The 24,476-nt window shown below is 36.9% G+C and overlaps 2 protein-coding genes across 2 annotated transcripts; both read left to right on the forward strand.

Moving 5' to 3' along the window:
• Positions 1-3,390: 3,390 nt before the first annotated feature.
• Positions 3,391-8,986, forward strand: LOC105058866 (serine/threonine protein phosphatase 2A 57 kDa regulatory subunit B' beta isoform-like). Its single transcript, XM_010941924.4, is given in 4 exon segments — positions 3,391-3,727; positions 3,730-4,844; positions 8,507-8,806; positions 8,808-8,986. Coding segments are annotated over 4 exon segments (1,509 nt in total). The 5' UTR covers positions 3,391-3,654; the 3' UTR covers positions 8,829-8,986.
• A 12,725-nt stretch (positions 8,987-21,711) lies between these two features.
• LOC105058867 (NAC domain-containing protein 45-like) lies at positions 21,712-24,476 on the forward strand. The gene is made up of 3 exons (XM_010941926.4): positions 21,712-21,881; positions 22,048-22,325; positions 24,015-24,476. Exons 1-3 carry the CDS (start codon positions 21,725-21,727, stop codon positions 24,294-24,296), a joined length of 717 nt encoding a protein of 238 aa, XP_010940228.1. The 5' UTR covers positions 21,712-21,724; the 3' UTR covers positions 24,297-24,476.

A 24,476-nucleotide genomic window follows, 5' to 3' on the forward strand; every position in this document is an offset into this window, starting at 1 on the left:
ATAAAAAGAGTGGTTAAACGGTGGTGTGTTGAGATACAAATCTCAAGTCAAAGAGATCAGAGTTGATTTTCTCGGACGAAGGCTTAATTGATGGAAAATTCTTCGACTAGAGATAAATAGAGTCATCAATAGAAGATGAGGTGGAATCATTGACATAAAAGATGAGATAGAGGAGTATCGACTGGAGATGAGGTGGAGTCCTTGATTGGACGCCGTCATCTTTAAAGGAAGATGGGTGGGGGTGATTTCGGAGTTGAGCATTTCGATAATTATTATCTCCTCACTCTGATGAGGGAAATTTTTTGGATAAATTTAATCTACCATATGTGCTATAAGCAAAGTCAATAAAAAGATGCCACAACAGCACACTGGTGTGTCAAATGGTTTAAAAGTGGTGTATTGAGATGGTTGCCATGTCAAACAGCAATGTGTCGAGATGGTTATAAAATTTTAAAATTTAAAATACTAATATGATATTTTTGTCTATAATATATGTGATAGACTAGATCCATCCAAAAATTTCTCCATGGTTGAAGTGTTCCCAGAAGAAAGAAGGGATGTTATGGTGGTCTTTAAGCTATGAGGGACACAGACCTAGGACATACAGGAGATGGAATTTATAGAAGAGGGAGGGAATGTTCATGGTGAGCTGACGGAATGCCATGAAGAAATAAGAGAATGGGAGGAGAGATAGCAAGGTTCCCTTCTTAGTGCCAACTTTTAATCATTTTGGGTGGGACAGTAGGAGGTTTTGGCATCCTAGGGTCGTGAAGTGGTGTGAAACGGTCCATGCTATAGCTAGTGGTAAAGCAGTATTCGCATCCATGCGTCGTTAGGGGTAGAAGGCTAAAGGAATCAATGATCATATTGGGCACAAATGATTAGGTGTATGTTGTAAAAGGCAGCAATTATAAGAAAATCTAGCTCTAGAATCATTTGATCTTATCAACAACAAACAAAGCTATATAACACCAAAAAAAAAAAAAAAAAGAAGGTATGCTGCATACTGTGCCAAATTGGAACTAATTAGGAGATGCCGTGTCAATAATATTATGTGGAATCTAATTTTGCTTCAACATTTACCTGTTATAAAGTTTCACACGTAAGTATCTGCTCGTATGGCCTCATTTATTCCATTCTTGCAACATGTACAGCAACCAAAATGGTAGCTTCTCGGTTTGCATTATCTGATGTCTTTTTCTAAATGGATCACATAATGATCAGATTGTGGTGCTTTTGGAAGGAACCATTTACTAGTGAACAAGTGCAGATACTCTTTTAAGGAAAATTCATTTCATCAATGTTTTGATTCATTTTGGTTGTTTTGGAGGAATAAAATTTGGATAGAGATAAGATTGAGAGAGTGGGTGGAGAGAATGAAAAATGCTAAATGAGACCCTTCATTTTAAATGCCCTCCAAGTATCCTTTGGCATTGCTCCAAATGAAAGGAGATGATGGAGATGTTCCATCATTGGTATATTTATATCTCTCTTTGATGGACCAACATTTCTTGTACAAGAGGGACATGAGTTGTATCTTTTCGCGTGAAGGAAAGGAAATCATTCCTTCACACGAATCCACTACTATTGAATCGTACAATAGTCGCTTTGAGATTCATGAAGATAGATGAGTGAAGGAATTTAAATATATTTAAGATATATATAGTTTACGGTCTAATAGTTGACATCGTGGAAAAAGATCAATTATTTATTTATACAAGATATACAAGCTGAACCCACATTGGAGATCCCAAAAAATGTCTTTTAGACCAATACATTTAAGTATGATGCTTCTAATTATGAAATTTAAAAAGCTATGCTAAAACAGGGTGTGCCAACTAAATTTATGAAGCAATGCCTAAATTTATGCTTCATGTGCAAGGGAGTTGCCTTGTTTTAACCCATATATTTACTATTGGTGAGTCTTGTGATGCAATTTTAATCCTGCACCGAATACAATTTTAATCATAGATAAAGATGTTTCTATTTTATATTTTGCTCGTACCACAAAAATAAATTTTCTCATACTACAAAAATACTTTTATATAGTTGAAAGGGTATTATATATACATACATGTATGCAGCAACATATATACGAGCACCAACCCCCACCCCCACACTCTGTGCATGCGCATACATACGACCATACCATCTGAGGGTATATATATGTGCACAAATACATATATAGGCTCAACTACTAAGTGGATCTTAATTTAAATCTGGTCAGAACTAAATCAGACGACGGAAATCTCACATCGATGATTCAAATTTCTAGATGTAATCTAATATTTTTAAACTACTTATATACCTAAAATTATACGATTTAAAGACCTTTAGTACATACATCAAATGGCGGTACATTAAATGGTTGCATTGAACCTGTGTTAACCTCAGATGTAGTCTGTTGATGGGTTATGCATGGGTCACAGTTCTTCTACATTTTCACTTGGATCCGCCCAAACACTGACAAGCCATCTTTCTTTATCTAACCCACGGGCCATCTCTCTTTATTGTGTAAAAATCCTAGGTTGATTGCGTCCAGCAGAGTTGATCCCAGGCACGGGTTCTAAGAAGCATGTTGGGCTCGAGCTAAATACTGTAGGCTTTAGATTGAGTGGAGCTCAAACCAGGATTTGTGTTCTTGGTTAACTTGATCCTTTTCTTTGATGAATGCGACATACATGGGACATTTTTCTTTTCATGTGAATTCCATGAGAGTACCATACAAAAGTTTCTTTCTCTGAGGCGCAGGACTTCCATTCCTTTTTGCCGTCCAAAACCTCAGCCACCAGAAAGGAAATTTTCATGGATCACGGTCTTAGATAAGCAACAACGACAAATGATAAGAGATCATAATAGCAGTAAATTATATCAAAAAAAATCTTAGATAAGCAACAACGACAAATGATAAGAGATCATAATAACAGTAAATTATATATAAAAAAAGAGATTATAATAGTAGTAAAAAATAATGGTGCACAAGTATCATATCACAGCCAAGGAACCAGCCTAACTCTTAAAAAATAATGACACAAAGTTTAAATTAACCTTCTTACCATCGTAACATCATTATCATCATTATTATAATGACTAATCACTTCACTTTTTTTTGCCAACAGCCGTGATCATTATCGTTGTATATCCTAATCCATCTCTCAACGACAATGGCACCTGCCCTCCCTCCTCACTAATTTTTAACTTCATATACCAAATTACATTGTAATTTAGCCCTTAATCAAATTTAATCACATAAAAAAATATAGATGTCTCATATTTTTAAATCTTATTCCATTTTAACCTTTTAAAATGGAAATTTACTTTGATCTCCCAATCCCCCCTTCCCTTCTTCCCTTCGCTTCGCTCTCCGTTTTCGGCCTCTCCTCCCTCCCATTCCTGTCCCTTTAATCAATCCATTAATCCGTATTAATAGAATACGTACATTTATTTTTAAATTAATTAATTATTATGGATTACCCCCAATTCCTCTTCCTCCTCTCTCCTCCGCCACTCGGATCCATGGCCTCTCCCTCCTTTCTGGGATCTCCCCCCAATTAGGGTTTCGTTCTCCGGCGATCCTTCTCCCGGATTGGCCCCTAGACGTGGTGTTAGGATTAGGGTTTCGGATTGGGAGGAAGATAGGGAGCAAAAAGCGAGATGTTGAACAAGATCATAAAGCGGGGGAGCCGCAAGGTGCCCAAATCGGACGCGAATGAACCCTACGGCGCCACCCCGCGGGGTATCGCGGCGGTGCCGGAGGTGCCCAGGTGGTCTCCGCCTCCAACGTGACCGTCAACCACGCGTCCCGCACCACCCCGTCCTCCTCCGTCCCCGGCGGCGGCGCCAACTCGAACCCTCAGGTCTCCTCCGGCGCGGCCGCCGCCCCACAGATCGAGGCGCTCCCCCTCTTCCGCGACGTCCCCGTCCCCGAGCGCCAGACCCTCTTCCTCCGCAAGCTCCAGATCTGCGCCATGGTATTCGACTTCTCTGACACCCTTAAATCCGCTCGCCAGAAGGAGGCCAAGCGTCAGACGCTCCTCGAGCTCATCGACTTCATCCAGTCCGGCTCCGGCCGCATCACCGAGCCCGTCCAAGAGGAGCTCGTCCGCACGATCAGCGTCAACATCTTCCGTTGCCTCCCGCCGGCGTCCCACGAGAACACCGGCTCCGAGGGCGCCGACCCGGAGGAGGAGGACCCCTACCTCGACCCCGCCTGGCCCCACCTCCAGCTCGTCTACGAGCTCCTCCTCCGCTACGTCGTCTCCTCCGACACCGACACCAAGGTCGCCAAGCGCTACATCGATCACTCCTTCGTCCTCCGCCTTCTTGACCTCTTCGACTCCGAGGACCCCCGCGAGCGCGAGTACCTCAAGACCATCCTCCACCGCATCTACGGCAAGTTCATGGTCCACCGCCCCTTCATACGCAAGGCCATTAACAACATCTTCTACCGCTTCATCTTCGAGACCGAGCACCACAGCGGGATCGCCGAGCTGCTCGAGATTCTCGGCAGCATCATCAATGGATTCGCGCTGCCGATGAAGGAGGAGCACAAGCTTTTCCTCGCCCGGGCTCTCCTTCCGCTCCACAAGCCGAAATCGGTGGGCGTGTACCACCAGCAGCTCTCCTACTGCATCACCCAGTTTGTGGAGAAGGACTATAAGCTCGCGGACACGGTCATCAGGGGCTTGTTGAAGTACTGGCCGGTCACCAACTGCCAAAAGGAGGTGCTTTTCCTCGGCGAATTGGAGGAGGTTCTGGAGGCGACGCAGCCTGCAGAGTTCCAGCGATGCATGGTTCCTCTGTTCAAGCAAATCGCCCGCTGCCTCAATAGCTCTCATTTCCAGGTTTGGGACCCAATCTTTTAACTGAGGTTCTTTTAAAGAAATTTTACCATAAATAAATTGGTTGGTTCTGCCTGGTTTTAAATCAATGATATATTTTTGTTGTCATATGTAGAGAAAAAAGGAGTATTTGGATATGTTTGTGGCTTTTTTTAAGGCGCAAAAAAGCAAAAATTGATTTCTAGAAGTTTTACAAATGTCATACTAAGCTTTTGGTCTTACTATTATTTTTTAAACATGGAAGGTAATTTTTTTCGCATCTGTTTATTTTACATAAACGAAGACATTGTGACTCCATATGAAGAGTTTGGCAGATGCTATAACTTCTTCATCAGCTGTTCTGATATGTTTTTGTGCAATAAAAAACTGTATAAGATATTCGTATATTGTGTAATCTTGTATCCAGTGGAGTCATATGATTTCACCCTGATTGGAATTGCATAAAGATCTGCATAACATATGGTTCCCAACATTGCTTATGTTCATGCTTTGTTGAGGAAATAAAATTTCAGAATGTGGAGTCCAACAACTTCTTATGGGCTCGATCAGAGTGAGTTGGATTGGCTTCCTAGATGTTTGTTAAATGATTAGTTGTCCATTGGTTGGGATAATATGTGTTGATTCTCACTTCTGAGAGATATTGCTACGTTAGCTTGAGTAGGACCCTGGCTACTCCATTAAGGTCTCATCTACCTAAACAGCCATTTTATGCTACTCATCACTCGGTTATCATCCAGCTGTGTTGCTTGGACCTAGGTGCCCCTAGTGGGTTGAGTTCGCACTATCTTTCTGGTTGATCATGTATCGGACATGGTGAGAAATTTGGTGGCTTGGCCAGGTAGGTTATAACCTTTGTCTTTGTCACTCGTGCCCTTACACCTTACCCTAGTTATGACTAAAAACTTTCGAGAATTCTTGATTTGTCATTTATCTTCAACTTCGCATCACTCATTCATTGTTTGGTAGATTTTTTTTGTTGCATGACTTGATTTACTGGTCATGTTTTATGAATGACTGGTTAATGTTTGATCAACGAGTGCTATCAGATAATCTGTAGAAAATTTGTTATTTTATTAGTGGACATGTCGATGTACACCAAGATAACTCCTAGATTAAATATTGTCATTCTTAGTTGATTTTTTTATTTTTTAACTTTTTGAGTTGGTCTAAAATTTGTGATTTTTTATTATTTTTAATACAAGAATACATTTCAATAATGCACCAACCTTTCACCTTAACATTTTGCTCTCCCTTGGTCATTTGCAAAATGCACCCACTTTTTATAGCACTTCTAAAAGTAGCCATGTAGTTTATTTTGACACCAAACAATTGTTTTATTGACTTTGCCTATTCGAATGACTCCGATGACATCTCCAATGTTTAGTTCTGATTCCACTGGTTAAATATCCAAACTATCCATTAATGTCAAATAATTTTATGTTGAATATTTTAGTTTTAAGGACTTCTGAAGTGCCAATGCTTTTGGACATTTAGATACAATGCAATGTGAAGAACATTCCATGACACTCCAAGCATGGAGTGCTTACATCAACTAGAAGTGTCGGCACTTCATCTGTTTTCGTTCTTCTTTTTTCTTAGTGTATTGTCAAAGAACTCCTAATCCTTATCAATGATACTTGAATTCTCAACTATTTTTTTAGTAAATGATATTAATCTAAAGTATCGAAACTCTTTTGGTGAAGTGTGACAGATGTATTTTCCTGCAATGTTATTATGGCCTGAGTATGCATTTCTAAAGTTCTTTTGACTAGTCAAGCTATGGTAGAAATTAAAAGATATTATATTTTTTTATTAATAAATTGTATTGTATGGGAGTGTCCTACAACATGTCTGGATTTTTTGAGGTTATATTGTTGAACACCTGGGGATATGATGCAACCAAGTGTGTAACCAGTCTTCAGAAATTAATTTAATTTGCTTAAATGATTTTCTTGATGTGATTAGATCTGATTTTACTCTTTGAACAGCTAAATCAGCAAATGGGATTAATTTGAAACAAAGTAGAGAAAAGAGTGTACAGGAGAAAAGAATAGAGATTAGAGAGAAGTCTAAGTGCAGAAGAGAAGATTGAAGAGTTACAGTGCTTAAGAGAGAGAATAAAAAACTTAAATTTATTTAATACTCATCCCCAAAAGCTACGACTGATTTGTCTCCTATCTTCCCTATATAGCAAGGACATGACATGACTATACTAAACATGACTCCTTAATTGACTAGGATGTTTTTAGACCTTTACCTGCACTTTCCTGACAATAAGAATAGCCAGTGATTTCCCTAAAGTAGAAACATTTGTAATGGGATTTGACTCATTCATGTGCATTGCACTCATCTTACTAATAAATATTAAAACAAGTACTATATAAAGGGTAGGAGTGCTTCCACAGAAAACTAGAATGGATACAATTTGATTTTGTTTGGATAAGTGCAACAACTGGCTACAAAAATCAATATCCCAAACACAGTTGAAGGGTTTGAACCATGGAGGAGAGGGTCAAAGAAGAATTTGATGGAGGCATGTAAAATCACAGAAGTAGCCTTTCCTTCTATTAAAACTTGGTCTTGGATAATCTATGTGAAATACAGATCCAGTCATTCCTTACCTTCACATTGCTATTAAAACACTATATATTATGGACTCTTGAGATTTCCAACCGGGCAAGATGGTGATAACTTGATTATTTGTAGGATGCAATGTGCATGCATGAGACTGGGTAACATTGTAAATGAACCATCAATTTTTGTGATGAAGCTGAAGTTGACTTAGCAATCAAAGATGGAGTTGTATTTATGTTAGTTTTATATGTGAATCACACATTCAGTTATATAACTTTTTGAATAGATTTTGATTTGTGCGTGGAATAGTATTCAGTAACATGTCCAGTTAACCTTTTTCCTTATACTAATTCTTGAATGAGCGGCCCAAACGTGAATGAAATATTAACCAGCCTGATGGGCTCTGGGACAGCCCGGGCCTATTTCCAGCCTTAAATATAATACTGTTTATTGACAAGTTTCCAATGGCTTTGGTGTAAAATGAAAAATAATTGGCAAAATGGACAAAGCAGGCATTTGAAAGATAAATATTTTCCATACTTTGTGTGTGGCTATTGTTTGCGCTTCTAGGTGCCTTTTGCTGCATCCCTTTTTAATGTTCATGTCACCATTTTGAAGTGGTTCTTTTAAACTGGGAGAGTCGGTATATTTTGTGCACTTGCTGCTGTGTGGTTGGTTCTGCAAATGTCTCTTTACACTCTTGCTCTTTTGATGAGCTTCTATTTTGTACCCTGGTTCAGATAAGGCACCTTTTGTGTTAGATGGGTCTTTTGCTGCTTCTCTTTTATGTAACTTATACATTTCTGAAATATCCTTTTCCTTGACTGTAACATGAATACCTCTGTGCTATTCATATCTGTTTCCTATAGTACCAAGTTTTATATAAGTTGCCATTTGTTTAGAAAACTTTTCATTGCGAATGCTTCAATCATAGAAGTTAACAATTAGCCACACGATGATAGCAGTACCAATATTATGCAGAACATTTCAGCATCTGTAGCAAACTAGTTGGATTTTCCAAGATCAATGCTGCCTCTTTGTTCTTTCTTTGTACATTTTTTGCATGCGTTAAAGCTAAAGATGAATGGCAGGTTGCTGAACGGGCCCTGTTCCTCTGGAACAATGATCACATTGTGAGCCTGATTGCCCAAAACCGTAGCATCATCTTTCCCATCATTTTTGAAGCTCTTGAGAAGAACATGCGGGGCCATTGGAACCCGGCAGTTCATGGCTTGACTGCAAATGTCCGTAAGATGTTCCTGGAGATGGACAGCGAACTGTTTGAAGAGTGCCAACGACAATACATAGAGAAAGTGGAAAAGGCCAAAACATTGGAAGAGCAAAGAGAGCTTGCATGGAGAAGACTAGAAGCTGTTGTTGCAGCCAAGGCCGCAGGAGAAGACATGGTCATAGTCAATTAGCCAAAAATTTGTGCCCTCCTACGTTTTTTTTTAATCTGTTTACCCTTGGTATTGTAACCTATAATGTATCATTTGTGGATATGCCACAGATTTTGAACGGGTTCCAAGATTTTTTTCGGGCATTTCAAAGAGATGCGTATTATTTTCAAAGCTCGTTCGTCTTGTTTTTATTGGTTTGCTTCAGCCACGACAATCCATAAACAGGCACTGCATCTTTATATGTTCAAGTCTCGAGTTCATTGTATTGTATTTTGATAAGGTTGTAGTGGATGATCAAGCCAATGCTGATTTGAATCCATGCTCATGTTGTGGGGGACAGGCAGCGTGCGGTTACTTTAGTTTCTAGTTTTAACCCATACTCGTAGGGACCCAATGCAGTTTCAAGGAACCACAGATGCCTCAAGAGGTTTGATATAAAAGCAATTTGAACCATTTTAAACAAGCAGACAGATTATGAGGCAAGAATCTATGTTGAAGTCTGCTAATAGAGATGAAGCAAGAAGAAATGGATGTTACCCAAATCAAACTCCTTCCAAGTGGAGATTGGTACCATCTCTGAGCTCCCATCACCCAAGTCCACCACCTCTATGTGGTGAATCACTGCCGTAGGTCCAAGTGCGACAAAAAATGGCCCAGAATAGTAAGCAGAGTTACCGTTGCACTGGGAAAGCTTAGTGCCAGCAACATTCGAGTTGAAATGAAGCGATAAGAACAACGTCTGCTCAACGATGCTTTCCACTCTGGACCGCACCGATTCTACCCCTGGATCAAACCTATGTATCTCGAAGTCCCTCTTGAGATACAGAGGCTCGTCATACACACAGTGGATCACAACGCCAACCAACAGGAGCTCCCCTTTCGACTCCACAAGCCTGCAGTTAAAAAGCCCAGGTGGCGTCTCGAGCAACCCAGTTGGAACGATCCCTGCTGAAGAGTCCACATCAAGAAGAAAAGGAAAGGAAAAAAAAAAGATAAAAAAAAAGAGAAAAAAAAAAGAATTTTCTCTCCTCTCTCTTCCTCTTTCTCCCTCTTTCCCTCTCTTTTCTCTATACTTTCACTTTCTAAAATTTTCTCTCTCCTCTTTTCTCTCTCTAAGAAAACCTATGGATCTTATATTAGACTATATTTTCTCTTTTTAGGAACCTATGATCCCGAATCGATTCAGTGTCCGAGTGGTCTATCAGACTGGTCACCTAATCAATCACTTTATGTTATTATTTAATTTTATTAAATTTATGAAATGAAAATTAATCTTATTTAATATTTTAAATAAGATTATTTGATTTATTTAAAAAAGATAAAAGATATCGAATGAAAAAGATAAGTAATCCCGATACTTCTTACTTGCTTTTGAAATTATTAACTATTTTATAATAAAAAAAATTATTCTATATTTTCATAAAATAAAGATCAAATATATGCATTATAAAATTCATGATTCATAATAAAATAGTGATTTATGAATATTTTAATATAAATAATTTTTTATGAAATATGAATTTCATATTTATAAAATGTATGCTTTATTATGAAGGAATGATTTCATGATTGTTTTATCGTTAAAGATTATTTATGAATTGTGAACTTTATAAAATTATCTAGTATCTTATTTATGCATGATTTAAGAAAATATGATTTGATGAAATATGATTTAAGAATGCCTATCTTAAGAAACATGAAAAAAGATTTTCAGATAGCTATGTACGATCTTGCCAATGGATAGTAGTTATTGGCATATGATCCTACCAGTGGATAATAATAATTGGCATACGATCCTTCTAACGAGTAATAGTAGTTGGTATACGACCCTGCCAACGGGTAATAGTAGTTGGTACATGATTATGGCCTTGTCACGGATGTAATAGTGACCTTAGCATTTAGTCTGAGAGAATTATTAAGAATCATGATATAAAAAGAATGACAAATAATTTATAATTTTATATATGAAGTTGACATAATTTATAAAGTTGTTTATGCTATGCATTGAAAATTATATTTATGTAAATTGCATGATTTATGCATATGCAAGAGTATTATTGATTTATGATATATTATTATTATGAAAATTTTATGTTTAAATGATAATCATCTTTTCTAAATGATTTATTGACACATGTATAAACTTATACTTGATCTGGGTAAGATAGTGTAAGGTTTGCTTACTAAGTTGGTGTACCTCATATATTTTTATTTTTCTTTTTCTATCCAAATAAATAAGGTTAGGAAACAAGGATGATCTAGGCTGACGGGTCTATGCCAGCAAGCAAGGAGATTTGCAGCTGAAACTGAATTTATAGGATTATTATGGGCTTGTAATCAACTACTAATGAATTTTGTTATATGGGTTTTGTATTTGATTTTTAATTTAGATGCTCTGAACCAATTTTGGTTTAATTATTTGATGAATAATAGAACTGAATCTTTTATTTGATAGATTTTAGCTGATTATGATTGATTGACTTCGTGTTATCATGGATTCCATCTTTCGATATCATAGTCGTATTATGTCCTGAATTTAGAGCGTGATAATAACATCCTACTATCTCGATATATGATGATACTATCTAGGTACATGGTGATGTCGTTAGCAAATTGAAGGTCCATGCAAAAGTAACAAAAAGTAATTAATATCCCCGTCAATTTAGAGGAGTGGTTCATGCCCTTGGCTGATTTGTGTCTGCAGGTATCTACCTGTATCAAAACAAAATGAAGCAAAGTTCAAAGGATCCAACACATTAGAAACATTTTTGCTCGCCATTAACATTTTTATGAGATATTTCTATCTTCGAAAAGCATATCCTTCCAAGCACATCAAAATTTTATGGGTCGTGTGATAACCCGGCCCACTGGGCCTAAAGCCACAAAGCCCACCCAGAAAAAAAAAAAAAATAGGAAAGAAGACTCTCGATCGGAGTCTTCCCCTTCTCCGGTTCCGATCAGGAATCGGAGTCCTAGGGCCATTAAAAGACCCTAGGACGAGTCCTATAAGAACCTCCCTCCTCTCCTCTAAGAGAGGACACAATAGTCACCGACGATCGCCGGAGTTATTCTCCAATTTTCTCGATTGAAACTGCGGCCCCTCGACTCGTGCTCGCCGCGATTTCACGCCAGTGGGGGTCATCGGAGGCCGTGGTAAGTCCTTCCTCCTCTTTCTCTCTTCTCTCCCTTCTTTTCCATGCCTGTGGACACGACTGCCGGCAACAGGAGCCGTCGGATTTCGTCAGAGAAGAAAGTCCTGTTCTTCTCTCCCTTTTTTTGATTTTTTTATGGCACCGACGGTCACCGTCGACCGCCGGCTTTGGCCTCCGAGCACGGGAAGGTCGCCACTTGCCACCGGCCACCGTCGGGCGGAGAATGGCCATGATCGGTTGGTCAAAGGCACGGGGACCTCTAGGTCTCCTGTTTCAGCCAAAGAAGGCCACGGGAACAAGAAAAGGAAAAAGAAAAGAAAAAGAAAAAAGAAAAAGAAAAGAAAAAAGAAAAAGAAAAAGAAAAGAAAAGAAAAAAGAAAAGAAAAAAGAAATAACAATAACAATAATAATAATAAATACATGTGAGAGAAAATTTTTCTCATCTCTCTCTCTTAAATCTTTCTCTCTCTAGAATTGAACTTTCTCTCTCTATCTTCTCTCTATATTTTCTCTCTCTAAATTCTCTCTATTTTCTCTCTCTATACTTTCTATCTCTTTTTATGGATTTTATCTCTCTAGAGTCACTCTCTCTCTCTGATTGCATCATAGATCCTAGGATAAACTTAAGATGAAAATATGATGACCTGAGACTGCTTCGAAATTCGTGCAGTAGATTGGATCTCGATCCGATTCATATTCGAAATTGATAACATCGATCATGGTTAATCCATATTAAGTCATCCTGATATAACCTCTGATGATCTCAACCATGATTGTCATTTTTGAAGGATACGAAGATTCTCTCTTCACTTTCTCTCTCTACTTTTTCTCTCATGATTGACTTTCTCTCTCTAAGAAAGTTTATGAATCCTGTACCAAGTCATGCCTTCATCTTTTAGGGGCTCATGTTGACTCTAATAAGATGATCCAAAGTTGCTTTGATATCCGTGCTGTATGTCAATCTCATTTGATCATATCAAGTATCTTTCAAATTCATTATTAATGAACTCTATTGATTGATCTTGATCTAATCTGTGCTTCACAATTTCTTGATCAAGTCACTTGAATCTGACCATCAGATCAGAAATCTTGAATTGCCCTGATATCTGGATGGTCCGACACATCCTGTCAACAGTCCTCTTTCTTTACGATTTAATCTTATTATATTCATGGAATAGAAATTGACGATGATTTGATATTTTAAATAGGATTAGCTGATTCTTCTAACGAAGTCTGAAGATATAAGATGAATGATGTAAGTAGATCTTATGCTCCTTATTTATTTTTAAATGATCATGTTTTTATGCAAAGAATTGTTATTGATGAAATCATAATTTTTCATAAAATAAGGATCGGCATATGTGATATGAAAAAATATGTTTTATTATGAGCATTGATTTCATGAATATGTCTTATGAAAATAGTATGATTATGAAGCATGAATTTTATTGTTTTTCCATCTATGTATATGTATGTTTTAAAAAAAAAGATATAATGATTTCAAAAGCTCTCAGATGGCTATGAATGAATCCCTTCGGGAAGATCGACATCCGGAGCTAGCATCCACACGAAACATGGCCCCACTAGCGGGTATAAAGTTGGCACATGAATTAAGAACTCTGTCGATTAAGAAACATGGCACTGTCACGGATATAATAGTGACCTTAGCACGAATATCTATGAGCAATGTTTTGAAACATGACATGAATACATGATGACAATGATTTACGATTCATGATTGTGAAATATACATGATTTATGCATGCATAATGAGTTTATAACTTATTTTGTTATATGCTCTATGAAATGCTTTATTTTGTATTACCTGCTATTTTTTAAATATTGCATTATCATGAAAAACTTATGTTTGATCCGATAAGGAAGCACAAGTTCTACTTACTGAGCTAGTGTAGCTCATATTCTTTTTGTTTTCTTTTTGTTTGAATAGAGGAATAAGGTTAGGATCGGCAAAAGGAATCCAAGCTTGAAGATCTACATAGCAAGCTTGAAAATTTGGCAGCAGAAGTTTAGTTTATTTTATAATCACGGATTTGTAGTTATTTATGAATGTTGAGATTTGGGTTGGTACTTGCTTTTGGATTTAGATGCTCTGAACCAATATTGGTTCGATTATTTGATGAATAATAGAATTGAATCTTTTTATTTGATGGATTTTAGATGATTATGATGGATTGGCTTCGTGTTATCATAGGCTCCATCCCTCGGTAGTATGGCCGTATTATATCCCGAATTTGGGACGTGACATTTTATGGTATCAGAGCTTAGGTTATAATCATTGAAGATTATGATATAAATGATTAGGATATGATAGAATAATATCAGAGTTTAGGTTTAAGATCATTGAGATTATAAAGTGATATCAAAACTTTATGTATGATCAATAGGATGTGACCGAGTGGAGTATAATGGATAATATCAGAGCTTAAGATTATGATCATTAAGGACATGATAGAATGATATAAATTTAGGTTATGATTACTAGAGAATATGATTTAAGTGGTATTTGAGCTTAAGGTTATCATTATTCGGGATTGTGACTTTAGTAATATTTGAACTTGAGGCTAAGATCATGAGGAACATGATAGATATAAAAGAAAGGATTCAATAATTTGATTTCGAATCAACAGGTATTATGATGAAATTTATGCATAAGTGGCATATGATGTCTATAATAGAATTGACGAGTTATATCTTAGATTTCAATTAGCAAAGTTGACCTAAGTATGAGAAGTGTTGACCCTAGAATAAAGTGGGAGGTATTGATATATTATGTTGGGTATATTCGATGACATTGGAATGCTAAACCTATATGGATAAAGGACATGATAATTTTGCTGATTTTGATATTAATTTCTTTGTAAAGAAAGGTTGGTTTAGAAGTTGTCTAAATGATTGTAAGGTAAATTGAAGGTTAACTTAAATTAATTCTAGACATATTGGATTCTTGAGGAGTGGTGAAGCTTATGTAATAAGTTCAAACATAGAAGGTGGATGAAGATTTAATTTTGATGTGCTATGCCTAAGAGATAGTAATGACAAGAAAATCTTAAATTTTATCCTAAATTTTATATGAAATCTGAAAGTTGGATCTATCTTTGATTAATTTAATATACAAAGATATTTTTATTTTTGATAGACTTAGATAATTTGGTAAGTTGAGATCAGAGTGCGCAGCAAAAGCGTGATGGTCTGAATTGATTAAAAATATTAAACCTTTAAATCAAAAGATATTATGAAATACGTTAGTTGTAAATAAGGAAGGATTTTACTGATAATAAATGGATGCTAAAGAGAAAATCTATCTGATCAAGGAAAGACTCAAAGCAGCACAGGATAGACAGAAGAGTTGGACAGATAGAAAAAGAAGAGAATTGAAATTTCACTTCGGTGATCATATTTTACTAAAAGTATTACCTACAAAAAGTGTCATGAGGTTTGGAAGACATGGCAAGCTGAGTCCGTGATATATTAGACCTTCTGAAATTTTGAGCCGAGTAGGAGATGTTGCTTACGAACTACCTTACCACGAGATTTATTCTAAGTGCACAATGTCTTTCATGTTTCACTACTAAAAAAAAAAAATTTATACCTGATCCAAATAATGTGATAAAGTATAAGCCATTGTAAGTTCATTAAGACTTAACCTATGAAGAATTTCTCCTCCGAATTATTGATTGAAAAGAGCAAGTTCTAAGACGGCGTATCATTCCATATGTGAAGATTCATTGGAGTAATCATGAATAGAGAGAGGCTACATAAGAGCTTGAAGATGATATGAAGATGAGATATCCACACTTATTTGAAAATGAAGATATGTTAAATTTTGAGGATGAAATTTTTTTTTTAAGGGGGTAGAATATGATAACCCAGCCCACTAGGCCTAAAGCCACAAAGCCCACCCAGAAAAAAAAAATAGGGAAGAAGACTCCCGATCGGAGTCTTCTCCTTCTCCGATTTCGATCAGGAATCGGAGTCCTAGGGCCATTAAAAGACCCTAGGACGAGCCCTATAAGAACCTCCCTCCTCTCCTCTAAGAGAGGATACAATAGTCATCGACGATCGCCGGAGTTCTTCTCCGATTTTCTCGGTTGAAGCCGCGGCCCCTCGACTCGTGCTCGCCGTGATTTCACGTCGGTGGGGATCATTGGAGGCCGTGGTAAGTCCTTCCTCCTCTTTCTCTCTTCTCTCCCTTCTTTTCCATGCCTGTGGACACGACTGCCGGCAACAGGAGCCATCGGATTTCGTCGGAGAAGAAAGCCGCGTTCTTCTCTCCCTTTTCCTGATTTTTTTATGGCACCGACGGTCACCGCCGACCGCCGGCTTTGGCCTCCGAGCACGGGAGGGTCGCCCCTTGCCACCGGCCACCGTCAGGCAGAGAATGGCCGTGATCGGCTGGTCAAAGGCACGGGGACCTCTAGGTCCCCTGTTTCAGCCAAAGAAGGCCACGGGAACAAGAAAAAAAAAAGAAAAGAAAAAGAAAAAAAAAAAGAAAAGAAAAAGGAAAAAAAAGAAAAGAAAAAGAAAAAGAAAAAAAAGAAATAATAATAATAATAATAATAATAATAATAAATACATGTGAGAAAAGTTTTCTCTCATCTCTCTCTCTTAAGTCTTTCTCTTTCTAGAATTGAATTTTCTCTCTCTACCTTCTCTCTACATTATCTCTCTCTATTTTCTCTCTCTAGACTTTTTATCTCTTTTTATGAATTTTATCTCTCTAGGGTCACTCTCTCTCTGATTGCATCATAGATCCTAGGATAAACTTGAGATGAAAATATGATGACCTGAGACTGCTCCAAAATTCGTGCAGTAGATTGGATCCTGATCCGATCCATATTCGAAATTGATAACATCGATCATTGTTAATCCATATTAAGTCATCCTGATATAACCTCTGATGATCTCAACCATGATTGCCATTTTTGAAGGATACGAAGATTCTCTCTTCACTTTCTCTCTCTACTTTCTCTCTCATGATTGACTTTCTCTCTCTAAGAAGGTCTATGAATCCTATACCAAGTCATGCCTTCATCTTTTAGGGGCTCATGTTAACTCTAACAAGATGATCCAAAGTTGCTTTGATACCCGTGCTGTATGTCAATCTCATTTGATCATATCAAGTATCTTTAAAATTCATTATTAATGAACTCTATTGATTGATCTTGATCTTATCTGTGCTTTATAATTTTTTGATCAAGTCACTTGAATTTGACCCTTAGATCAGAAATCCTGAATTGTCCTGATATCTAGATGGTCCGACACATCCGGTCAACAGTCCTCTTTCCTTATAATTTAATCTTATTATATTCATGGAATAGAAATTGATGATGATTTGATATTTTAAATAGGATTAGCTGATTCTTCTAACGAAGTCTGAAGATCTAAGATGAATGATGTAAGTAGATCTTATGCTCCTTATTTATTTTTAAATGATCATATTTTTATGCAAAGAATTACTATTGATGAAATCATAATTTTTTATAAAATAAGGATCGACATATGTGATATGAAAAAGCATATTTTATTATGAGCATTGATTTCATGAATATGTCTTATGAAAATAGCATAATTATGAAGCATGAATTTTATTGTTTTTCCATCTATGTATATGTATGCTTTAAGAAAAAGGATATAATGATTTCAAAGGCTCTCAGATGGCTATGAATGAATCTCTTCGGGAAGATCGATATCCGGAGCTAGCATCCACACGAAACATGGCCCTGCCAGTGGATATAAAGTTGGCACATGAATTAAGAACTCTGTCGATTAAGAAACATGATCCTGTTACGGGTATAATAGTGACCTTAGCACGAATATCTGTGAGCAATGTTTTGAAACATAACATGAATACATGATGAAAATGATTTACGATTCATGATTGTGAAATATACATGATTTATGCATGCATGATGAGTTTATAACTTATTTTGTTATATGCTTTATGAAATGCTTTATTTTGTATTATCTGCTATTTTTTAAATATTATATTATCATGAAAAACTTATGTTTGATCCGATAAGGAAGCACAAGTTCTACTTACTGGGCTAGTGTAGCTCATATTCTTTTTATTTTCTTTTTGTTTGAACAGAGGAATAAGGTTAGGATCGGCAAAAGCAATCCAAGTTTGAAGATCTGCATAGCAAGCTTGAAAATTTGGCAGCAGAAGTTTAGTTTATTTTATAATCACAGATTTGTAGTTATTTATGAATGTTGAGATTTGGGTTGGTACTTGCTTTTGGATTTAGATGCTCTGAATCAATATTGGTTAGATTATTTGATGAATAATAGAATTGAATCTTTTTATTTGAGGGATTTTAGATGATTATGATGGATTGGCTTCGTGTTATCGTGGGCTCCATCCCTCGATAGTATGGTCGTGTTATGTTCTGGATTTGAGACGTGACAGGTCGAAAACGGTTAGATTTAAGCCGATTGTATGCTATCGGCCCTTACTATTTTCTTAATAGAAAACTCTTTAGCTAATATGAATTTATGCATGATAACATGCCAAAGCTTCAGCTACAACCAGTAAGGATGATACACCATTTCAAGCAAAAAGCATTAAAAAAGAAAGCAGATATAGTAAAGAGAAAATCTTTCAAAGTATAAACTCTAAAACCAACATTAGAAGCCCTTGAAGTTCTATAATTGTTAGCCCATCTTGTGAGATGTATAGCATAACAGTCTATATGGGGTAGCTGAGACAAGTATATTAACTAGCCTTCTCCCTTAACTTTTCCACCACATCCATTTAAGTTCCAATCTTTCCCAATTTTCAATGCTAAGGTAGCTGAGATAAGTAGATTATCATTAGAACTTTGCCTGATCACCCTCAAATTTCATGAACAAGTTAGAGTCAAATAGCAGCAACTTGGAGAATCTTTAATTTAACCAACACTGTTGGAAATTCATAAAGAAACAATTCTAAATAGTCTTTCCTGGATGGTAGTTTGCAGAGGCCACCAAGAGCTCCTGTCCACAACTTCAATCAAGAACTGATGGCTTGGATCGATCAATATTATAACTGACTGAAGTTTCTACTGCATGATTTCAACTGGAATAATGCGAATAATTCTTAAACTACGACATTCAAATAAAACATGGAGCTTCGTGAGGACTAAGTTAAGGAAAAGTTTTAGTTGATCATCTTGTAAACGCATACTACTAAACTTTTTATAAAGATAGAAAGAGGAAAGAATATCAGAAGGAACTATAGCAATAGGTAGCTGAAGCGAGAGGATATGTTATCATTTCTTAATGTGTAATTTAAGTGAACTCACATGGCAAATCCTACTTCTATCACTCCAGATTAAAATACACAAAGTGGAAGCTTTCTCCAATATCAAACGTCCTCAAATTGGATCTAAAACCAATTCCACAAATAAGATTGACCGGATCAGTTGTTTGGGTTTCACCTGAATAAATTGCCCTGCTTAGGCTCACTGGGTTTATACTGATCCATTTGCTTAGAACCGAGCCGCTTTGTGTCCAGGCGATGCCATTGCTTAAGGCCCATATGGGCTAGGACGTGGTAGGCCGGCCCAAAGCCCATCCCATGATCGAAGGCTGCAAGCCGGTCCCATGACCAATACACATGGATATTAACCACTATTTCAGCAACAAAGAATTCTTTTCCACTTACCTTTGAGCATGAACGATGCCAAGACAAATATTTATTTTGCATGTAAATTAAAAAATGAACTCTGATTTATATGACCAACCATCATAATGTAAGAAACCTTAGTCATCGATATCCTATTTTCGTTATTTTTCGTTCATTCTTTGTTTAATGCAAAGATGGGTAGTCCACCGACCATTTTAATTAAGAAAATGAACATTATTATTTTTCTTAAGATCATTCAAAAATTCTACATCCAATCTAAATCCAGATAAATTAATTTTTTTTCAAAAAAAATATTGCTACCAAGATATTATTCTTGAGATTTTTATTAAATGAAAAGACAACTAATTTTGCAAACAAGTGCATGATGGAACTATTGTTTCACTTCCTAGCTACCCTTCCTAGTATGGTCTTGCCCTCATTGTACCTTTTTTATTTTGGGTGAAGAGGAGGAGTTCGTTGTAATTTTATTTCATTTTGTTTTGGACTCTTCCAAATGAAGATAAATGCCAACCATATAAGCTAAGTTAGTTGGAAACGAATCTTCTGTGGTACTTAAAAAGTACCACAGGATGCCGCATGTGCTTACGCACGTACGTTAAAATACTAAAAAAATATGAATGGATAAATTCAAGGATATTTGAATAGTTTAGATAAATATAATATAATCATCCATTTTCGATGAATGTCTCAAAACATTCACAGCACCCTGTGGTGTTTTTTGAGTACTGCAGAGGATCTCATTCCAAGATTAGTTGGCATTTGTAATGACATGTTCATGGTAAAAAGATATGGTAGCGCCTTATTTATTACTTATATAGGTCCTTAATTTATCAAGGTTCTGATCCATCCACATTTCCCCTAGCAATAAGGATTAAAATATAAGTGATAAGACGTTCACGTGTCAGGGAATCCAGAATTTACTAAAAGGAACATTAGAGAACCATGCATCCAAATGGTTTATTTGGACCACATTTTATAAAGTAATCACAAAACTTTAGTGTTATAGCAATTGCAATAGGCAAAGAAGGGCACATGTCATAACATTTCCTAATTTATTTTTATAAGAGAAAATCCATAGTGGTTATCAGTATTTATAAAATTCAGTGTAGGTTTAACATTGTCATCATCTCTCCCATCTCCTGCTTATTGTAAAAGTTAAAGGAAAAAATGAGTCCTTTGCCTGCTAGCTGCATTGGGTTAAAGTCCCAAATGCCATCGAAGTATCTTACTGCATTTTCTTCTCTCTTTCCTCCCCACTTTTTCACTTTACAGTGAATCACACTGCATGTAAAAACAAAGTTTGTATGCATCCAAACCATTTTTCTTTCTGATTGGTAATACTAATACTCAGAAAGGTGTCAATGGAAATGGCCAAAAGTAAAAGCTGAGGCACCCAAAAGCATAGAACTGCCAGCAAATCTCCTCTGTATTCCCCTTATCCCGCAAGAAATCTAAATCCTAACATGATAATAAAAAGATGATGCTATTTTATGGCTTTATTATATAGCACTAGAAACTGGCGGAGTTAAAGTGTGAGTACTCTACACTATAACCAATTGTGCGATAGGAAGAGCCAAGATTGAGGTTTCTAATTGGTTGTTTTGAAATAACACGAGAGAGATATAAGATAAAATTTCTATAGTTGGATCGATCATGGAAAAAATTATGATCGGACCGTCATCGCCTGCCACGTCTCCGAAATATGTATGTGCGGCATACTTCAGAGATGTGGCAGGCGATGATGGTTCGACCATAATTTCTTTCATGATCGGTCTGATCATAAAAATTTTATCCAGGGTATATGGGTATCGCTCAACAAAACGTATTTGAAGTCTTTTGAACACTTGGAAGACATAATACAAGGTTGCAAGCAATCCTGTGAAATGCCAAATTAAAAATATAGCATTGAGAGGTTTGAGGAATGGAAGAATGATTAGCTAATATAGATGGCATAAAAAGCTTGTGAAAGGCCTCAAGCTTGCATGAGAATCTGAAAAAGAGAAAGTGGAAACTATCCAGAGGCCATACTTTGAACACTTTTATAGGCATAGGAGATGAGAGGTGAGGTGACTGGTCTCTGAAGAGGAAAGGAGGGGAAAGGCTGAGAGAGAGATGGCTCCGGTGGGTCTGCCACCGGGCTTTAGATTCCACCCCACCGATGAGGAGCTCGTAAACTACTTCCTTAAAAGAAAGATCCATGGCCTTAAGATCGAGCTCGATATAATCCCAGAAGTAGACCTCTACAAATGTGAACCATGGGAATTGGCAGGTTAGAGTAAGGAAATGTTTATCAAACAGTATCAATGATCTTTTTTTCAACCGTTCTTAGCTGAAAGAGAAACTCTAAATTTTCTATATGTTAAAACCTTTATCCTTCTCTTTCCTTTCTTTCTTTTGCAAATGTGACTGACTTTGAGCTTGATCAATTCCGGCAGATAAATCATTCTTGCCAAGTAGGGACCCTGAGTGGTATTTTTTTGGTCCTCGGGATCGGAAGTATCCGAATGGATTCCGAACAAACCGTGCAACCAGAGCAGGATACTGGAAGTCCACAGGGAAAGACCGTCGAGTTGTTTGTCAGAATCGTGCTATTGGTATGAAGAAGACATTGGTGTATTATAGAGGTAGAGCTCCACAAGGAATCAGGACAGATTGGGTGATGCACGAGTATCGCCTCGACGACAAGGAGTGTGAGGATACAATGGGAATTCAGGTGGTATCATCATCACCTTCCAAGTCCACCATTATTGCACTATTAGAAGGATGATGTCTTTTCCAAGCAAAATTAGAAAACACAATGTAGATGAAGACAAGATCCTACTTGGATTAGCCAATGAAGACCTTCCCATTGGATATATTAGGTTTGCTTTCAATCTAAGTATGAATCCAATACCACATAACAATTAGCTTCTTAAATATCTTGTTTCCATTAATGAGGAATCTAATATGTTGAAACTAGAGTTCTGCATTGGATAATTAGATTCAACCTATTAACCATCAACTGAGAATCTAATTAACACATCTATCTCAATTTTTATTGCTTGCATCCTCTTTGTTTGTATTAAGAATTTTACTTGACCATCCCTCTCAGTCACACAATACAGGAGGCAAGAAAAAAGAAATTTCGGTGTCTTAGCAACTCTCCTTTGCCTTTTCCCTTTTCATACACCGGAGTTTTGTTGGAAGACATAACGAGACACATGATATATTTCACTCCATAGCTAAACTAATGCCTTCGAATAATCCAAATGAACACTACATTAGTATAGGTTTTAGCCCACCTACACCACACAACGTTCTTGAAAGTGTTTATTGTTCAAAACCTCTCAAGACAACTCGGGGCAATGATAGAAAATTCCTATAAATCTATGTCTTTCTTGCACTACATTGGTCTGGAGTCTGGACTAATTTCTGTAAATCTATGGCAAAGGGACCATCACACGTGGGTTATGCATGGAGTGCATGGAAAGTTAGGGCCCTACTCTCCTTAGATCTTTCATCGTTTTTTATCCATTAAAAAATGCATTAAAATATTCCTTTCTTCCACTGGTCTTGGGCCTCTTTCCTAGATAATATGTGGTTCCAGTATTCTAATAAGACAAATGTATAATTCCTCCAAAAGAAGACAAGCGTCTCATTCTATCATTACAAGTATGCTTTCTTCTTAGACCCATTTTATTACTAGGATCAGGCATAATCTACATAGAGGTCTCCCTTTTTCTGTGATATAAACATTGAGGGCCATGTTGATGCAGTATTAAAGCAAAGATATGCCCTCTCGTGGAGCCGAATGGTGTCGGTGGCTCTTTACTTTATTTCCAAAATGCTCTCAGCCTGCAAGATTCTCCCTTGCATACTTCATCATATAATAAATCTAACACCACAGTTATTTCGGTATAGAATAACATTTTATTTTGATATCATAAATACAAAATTTGGATGATTTCATGTACTATAAACATTGTATCCACTTTATGGATGTTTCTAATCTCTATCCCATGGAAAGATTAGTCGTTGTGCTTCCTAATATCCAAGAATCATGACAGATCATCATCTGAAATTAATGAGGCCTGCTTTTCTTCCAAGAGGCAATTTAGATGTTTGGGCTTTTATTGTTAAGGAGTCCTAGTTAATTTTTAGTGATGTCAACCCCAGTTATAAGCCTTTGATGCTTCAGCACCTATGAGAGAACAAAAATTCTGGCCATCCAGTTTTTATTCAATTGCCACGGCTGAAACTCCCACCAGTTCTCAAAAAGGACCTGTGGGAATTGCAAATATCCATGACATGGAAGGAAACATTAACAACACAACATTAGTTACAGCCATGATACTTGGTACATGGGCATCAATATGCATTAATTGACATCAGTATGATATATTTTTCTTTTTTCCTTTCTCAGGACTCATATGCGCTGTGTCGAGTTTTCAAGAAAAATGTCGTGTGCACAGAAATAGAATTGCGAGGACAATATAGCTTAATGGTAATGGAGGGCACCCAAGGAGTGATCACCAGCGAATCAGAGACTATGTCACCAGATGTGCCTGTGGGATCATCATCATGCTTCGACGAGGACGACAAGGATGATGCATGGATGCAATTTATCTCTGATGATGCATGGTGCTCTAACGTATCAAGCAATGCGGTTGTCAAGGACCCTTCATACATGGATTTTGCTAATTGAAAGGTTTTTGTTCATGTATTATTTTTCTTGGGCTGATATTGGGTGGCTAATAACATGTTTCAGTATAATTTGTTGAAATAAGGGAAGTTGTTTGTTGTGTTAAGCATACTTCTATTGTTGGAGCTTGCATGAGTCAATAGAGCTTGTTTGGTCCTTTTTGAGGGCACTCGGATGTATCTT

Source organism: Elaeis guineensis, chromosome 16 (assembly GCF_000442705.2).
Source record: "Elaeis guineensis isolate ETL-2024a chromosome 16, EG11, whole genome shotgun sequence".
Taxonomy (NCBI): Eukaryota; Viridiplantae; Streptophyta; class Magnoliopsida; order Arecales; family Arecaceae; genus Elaeis; species Elaeis guineensis.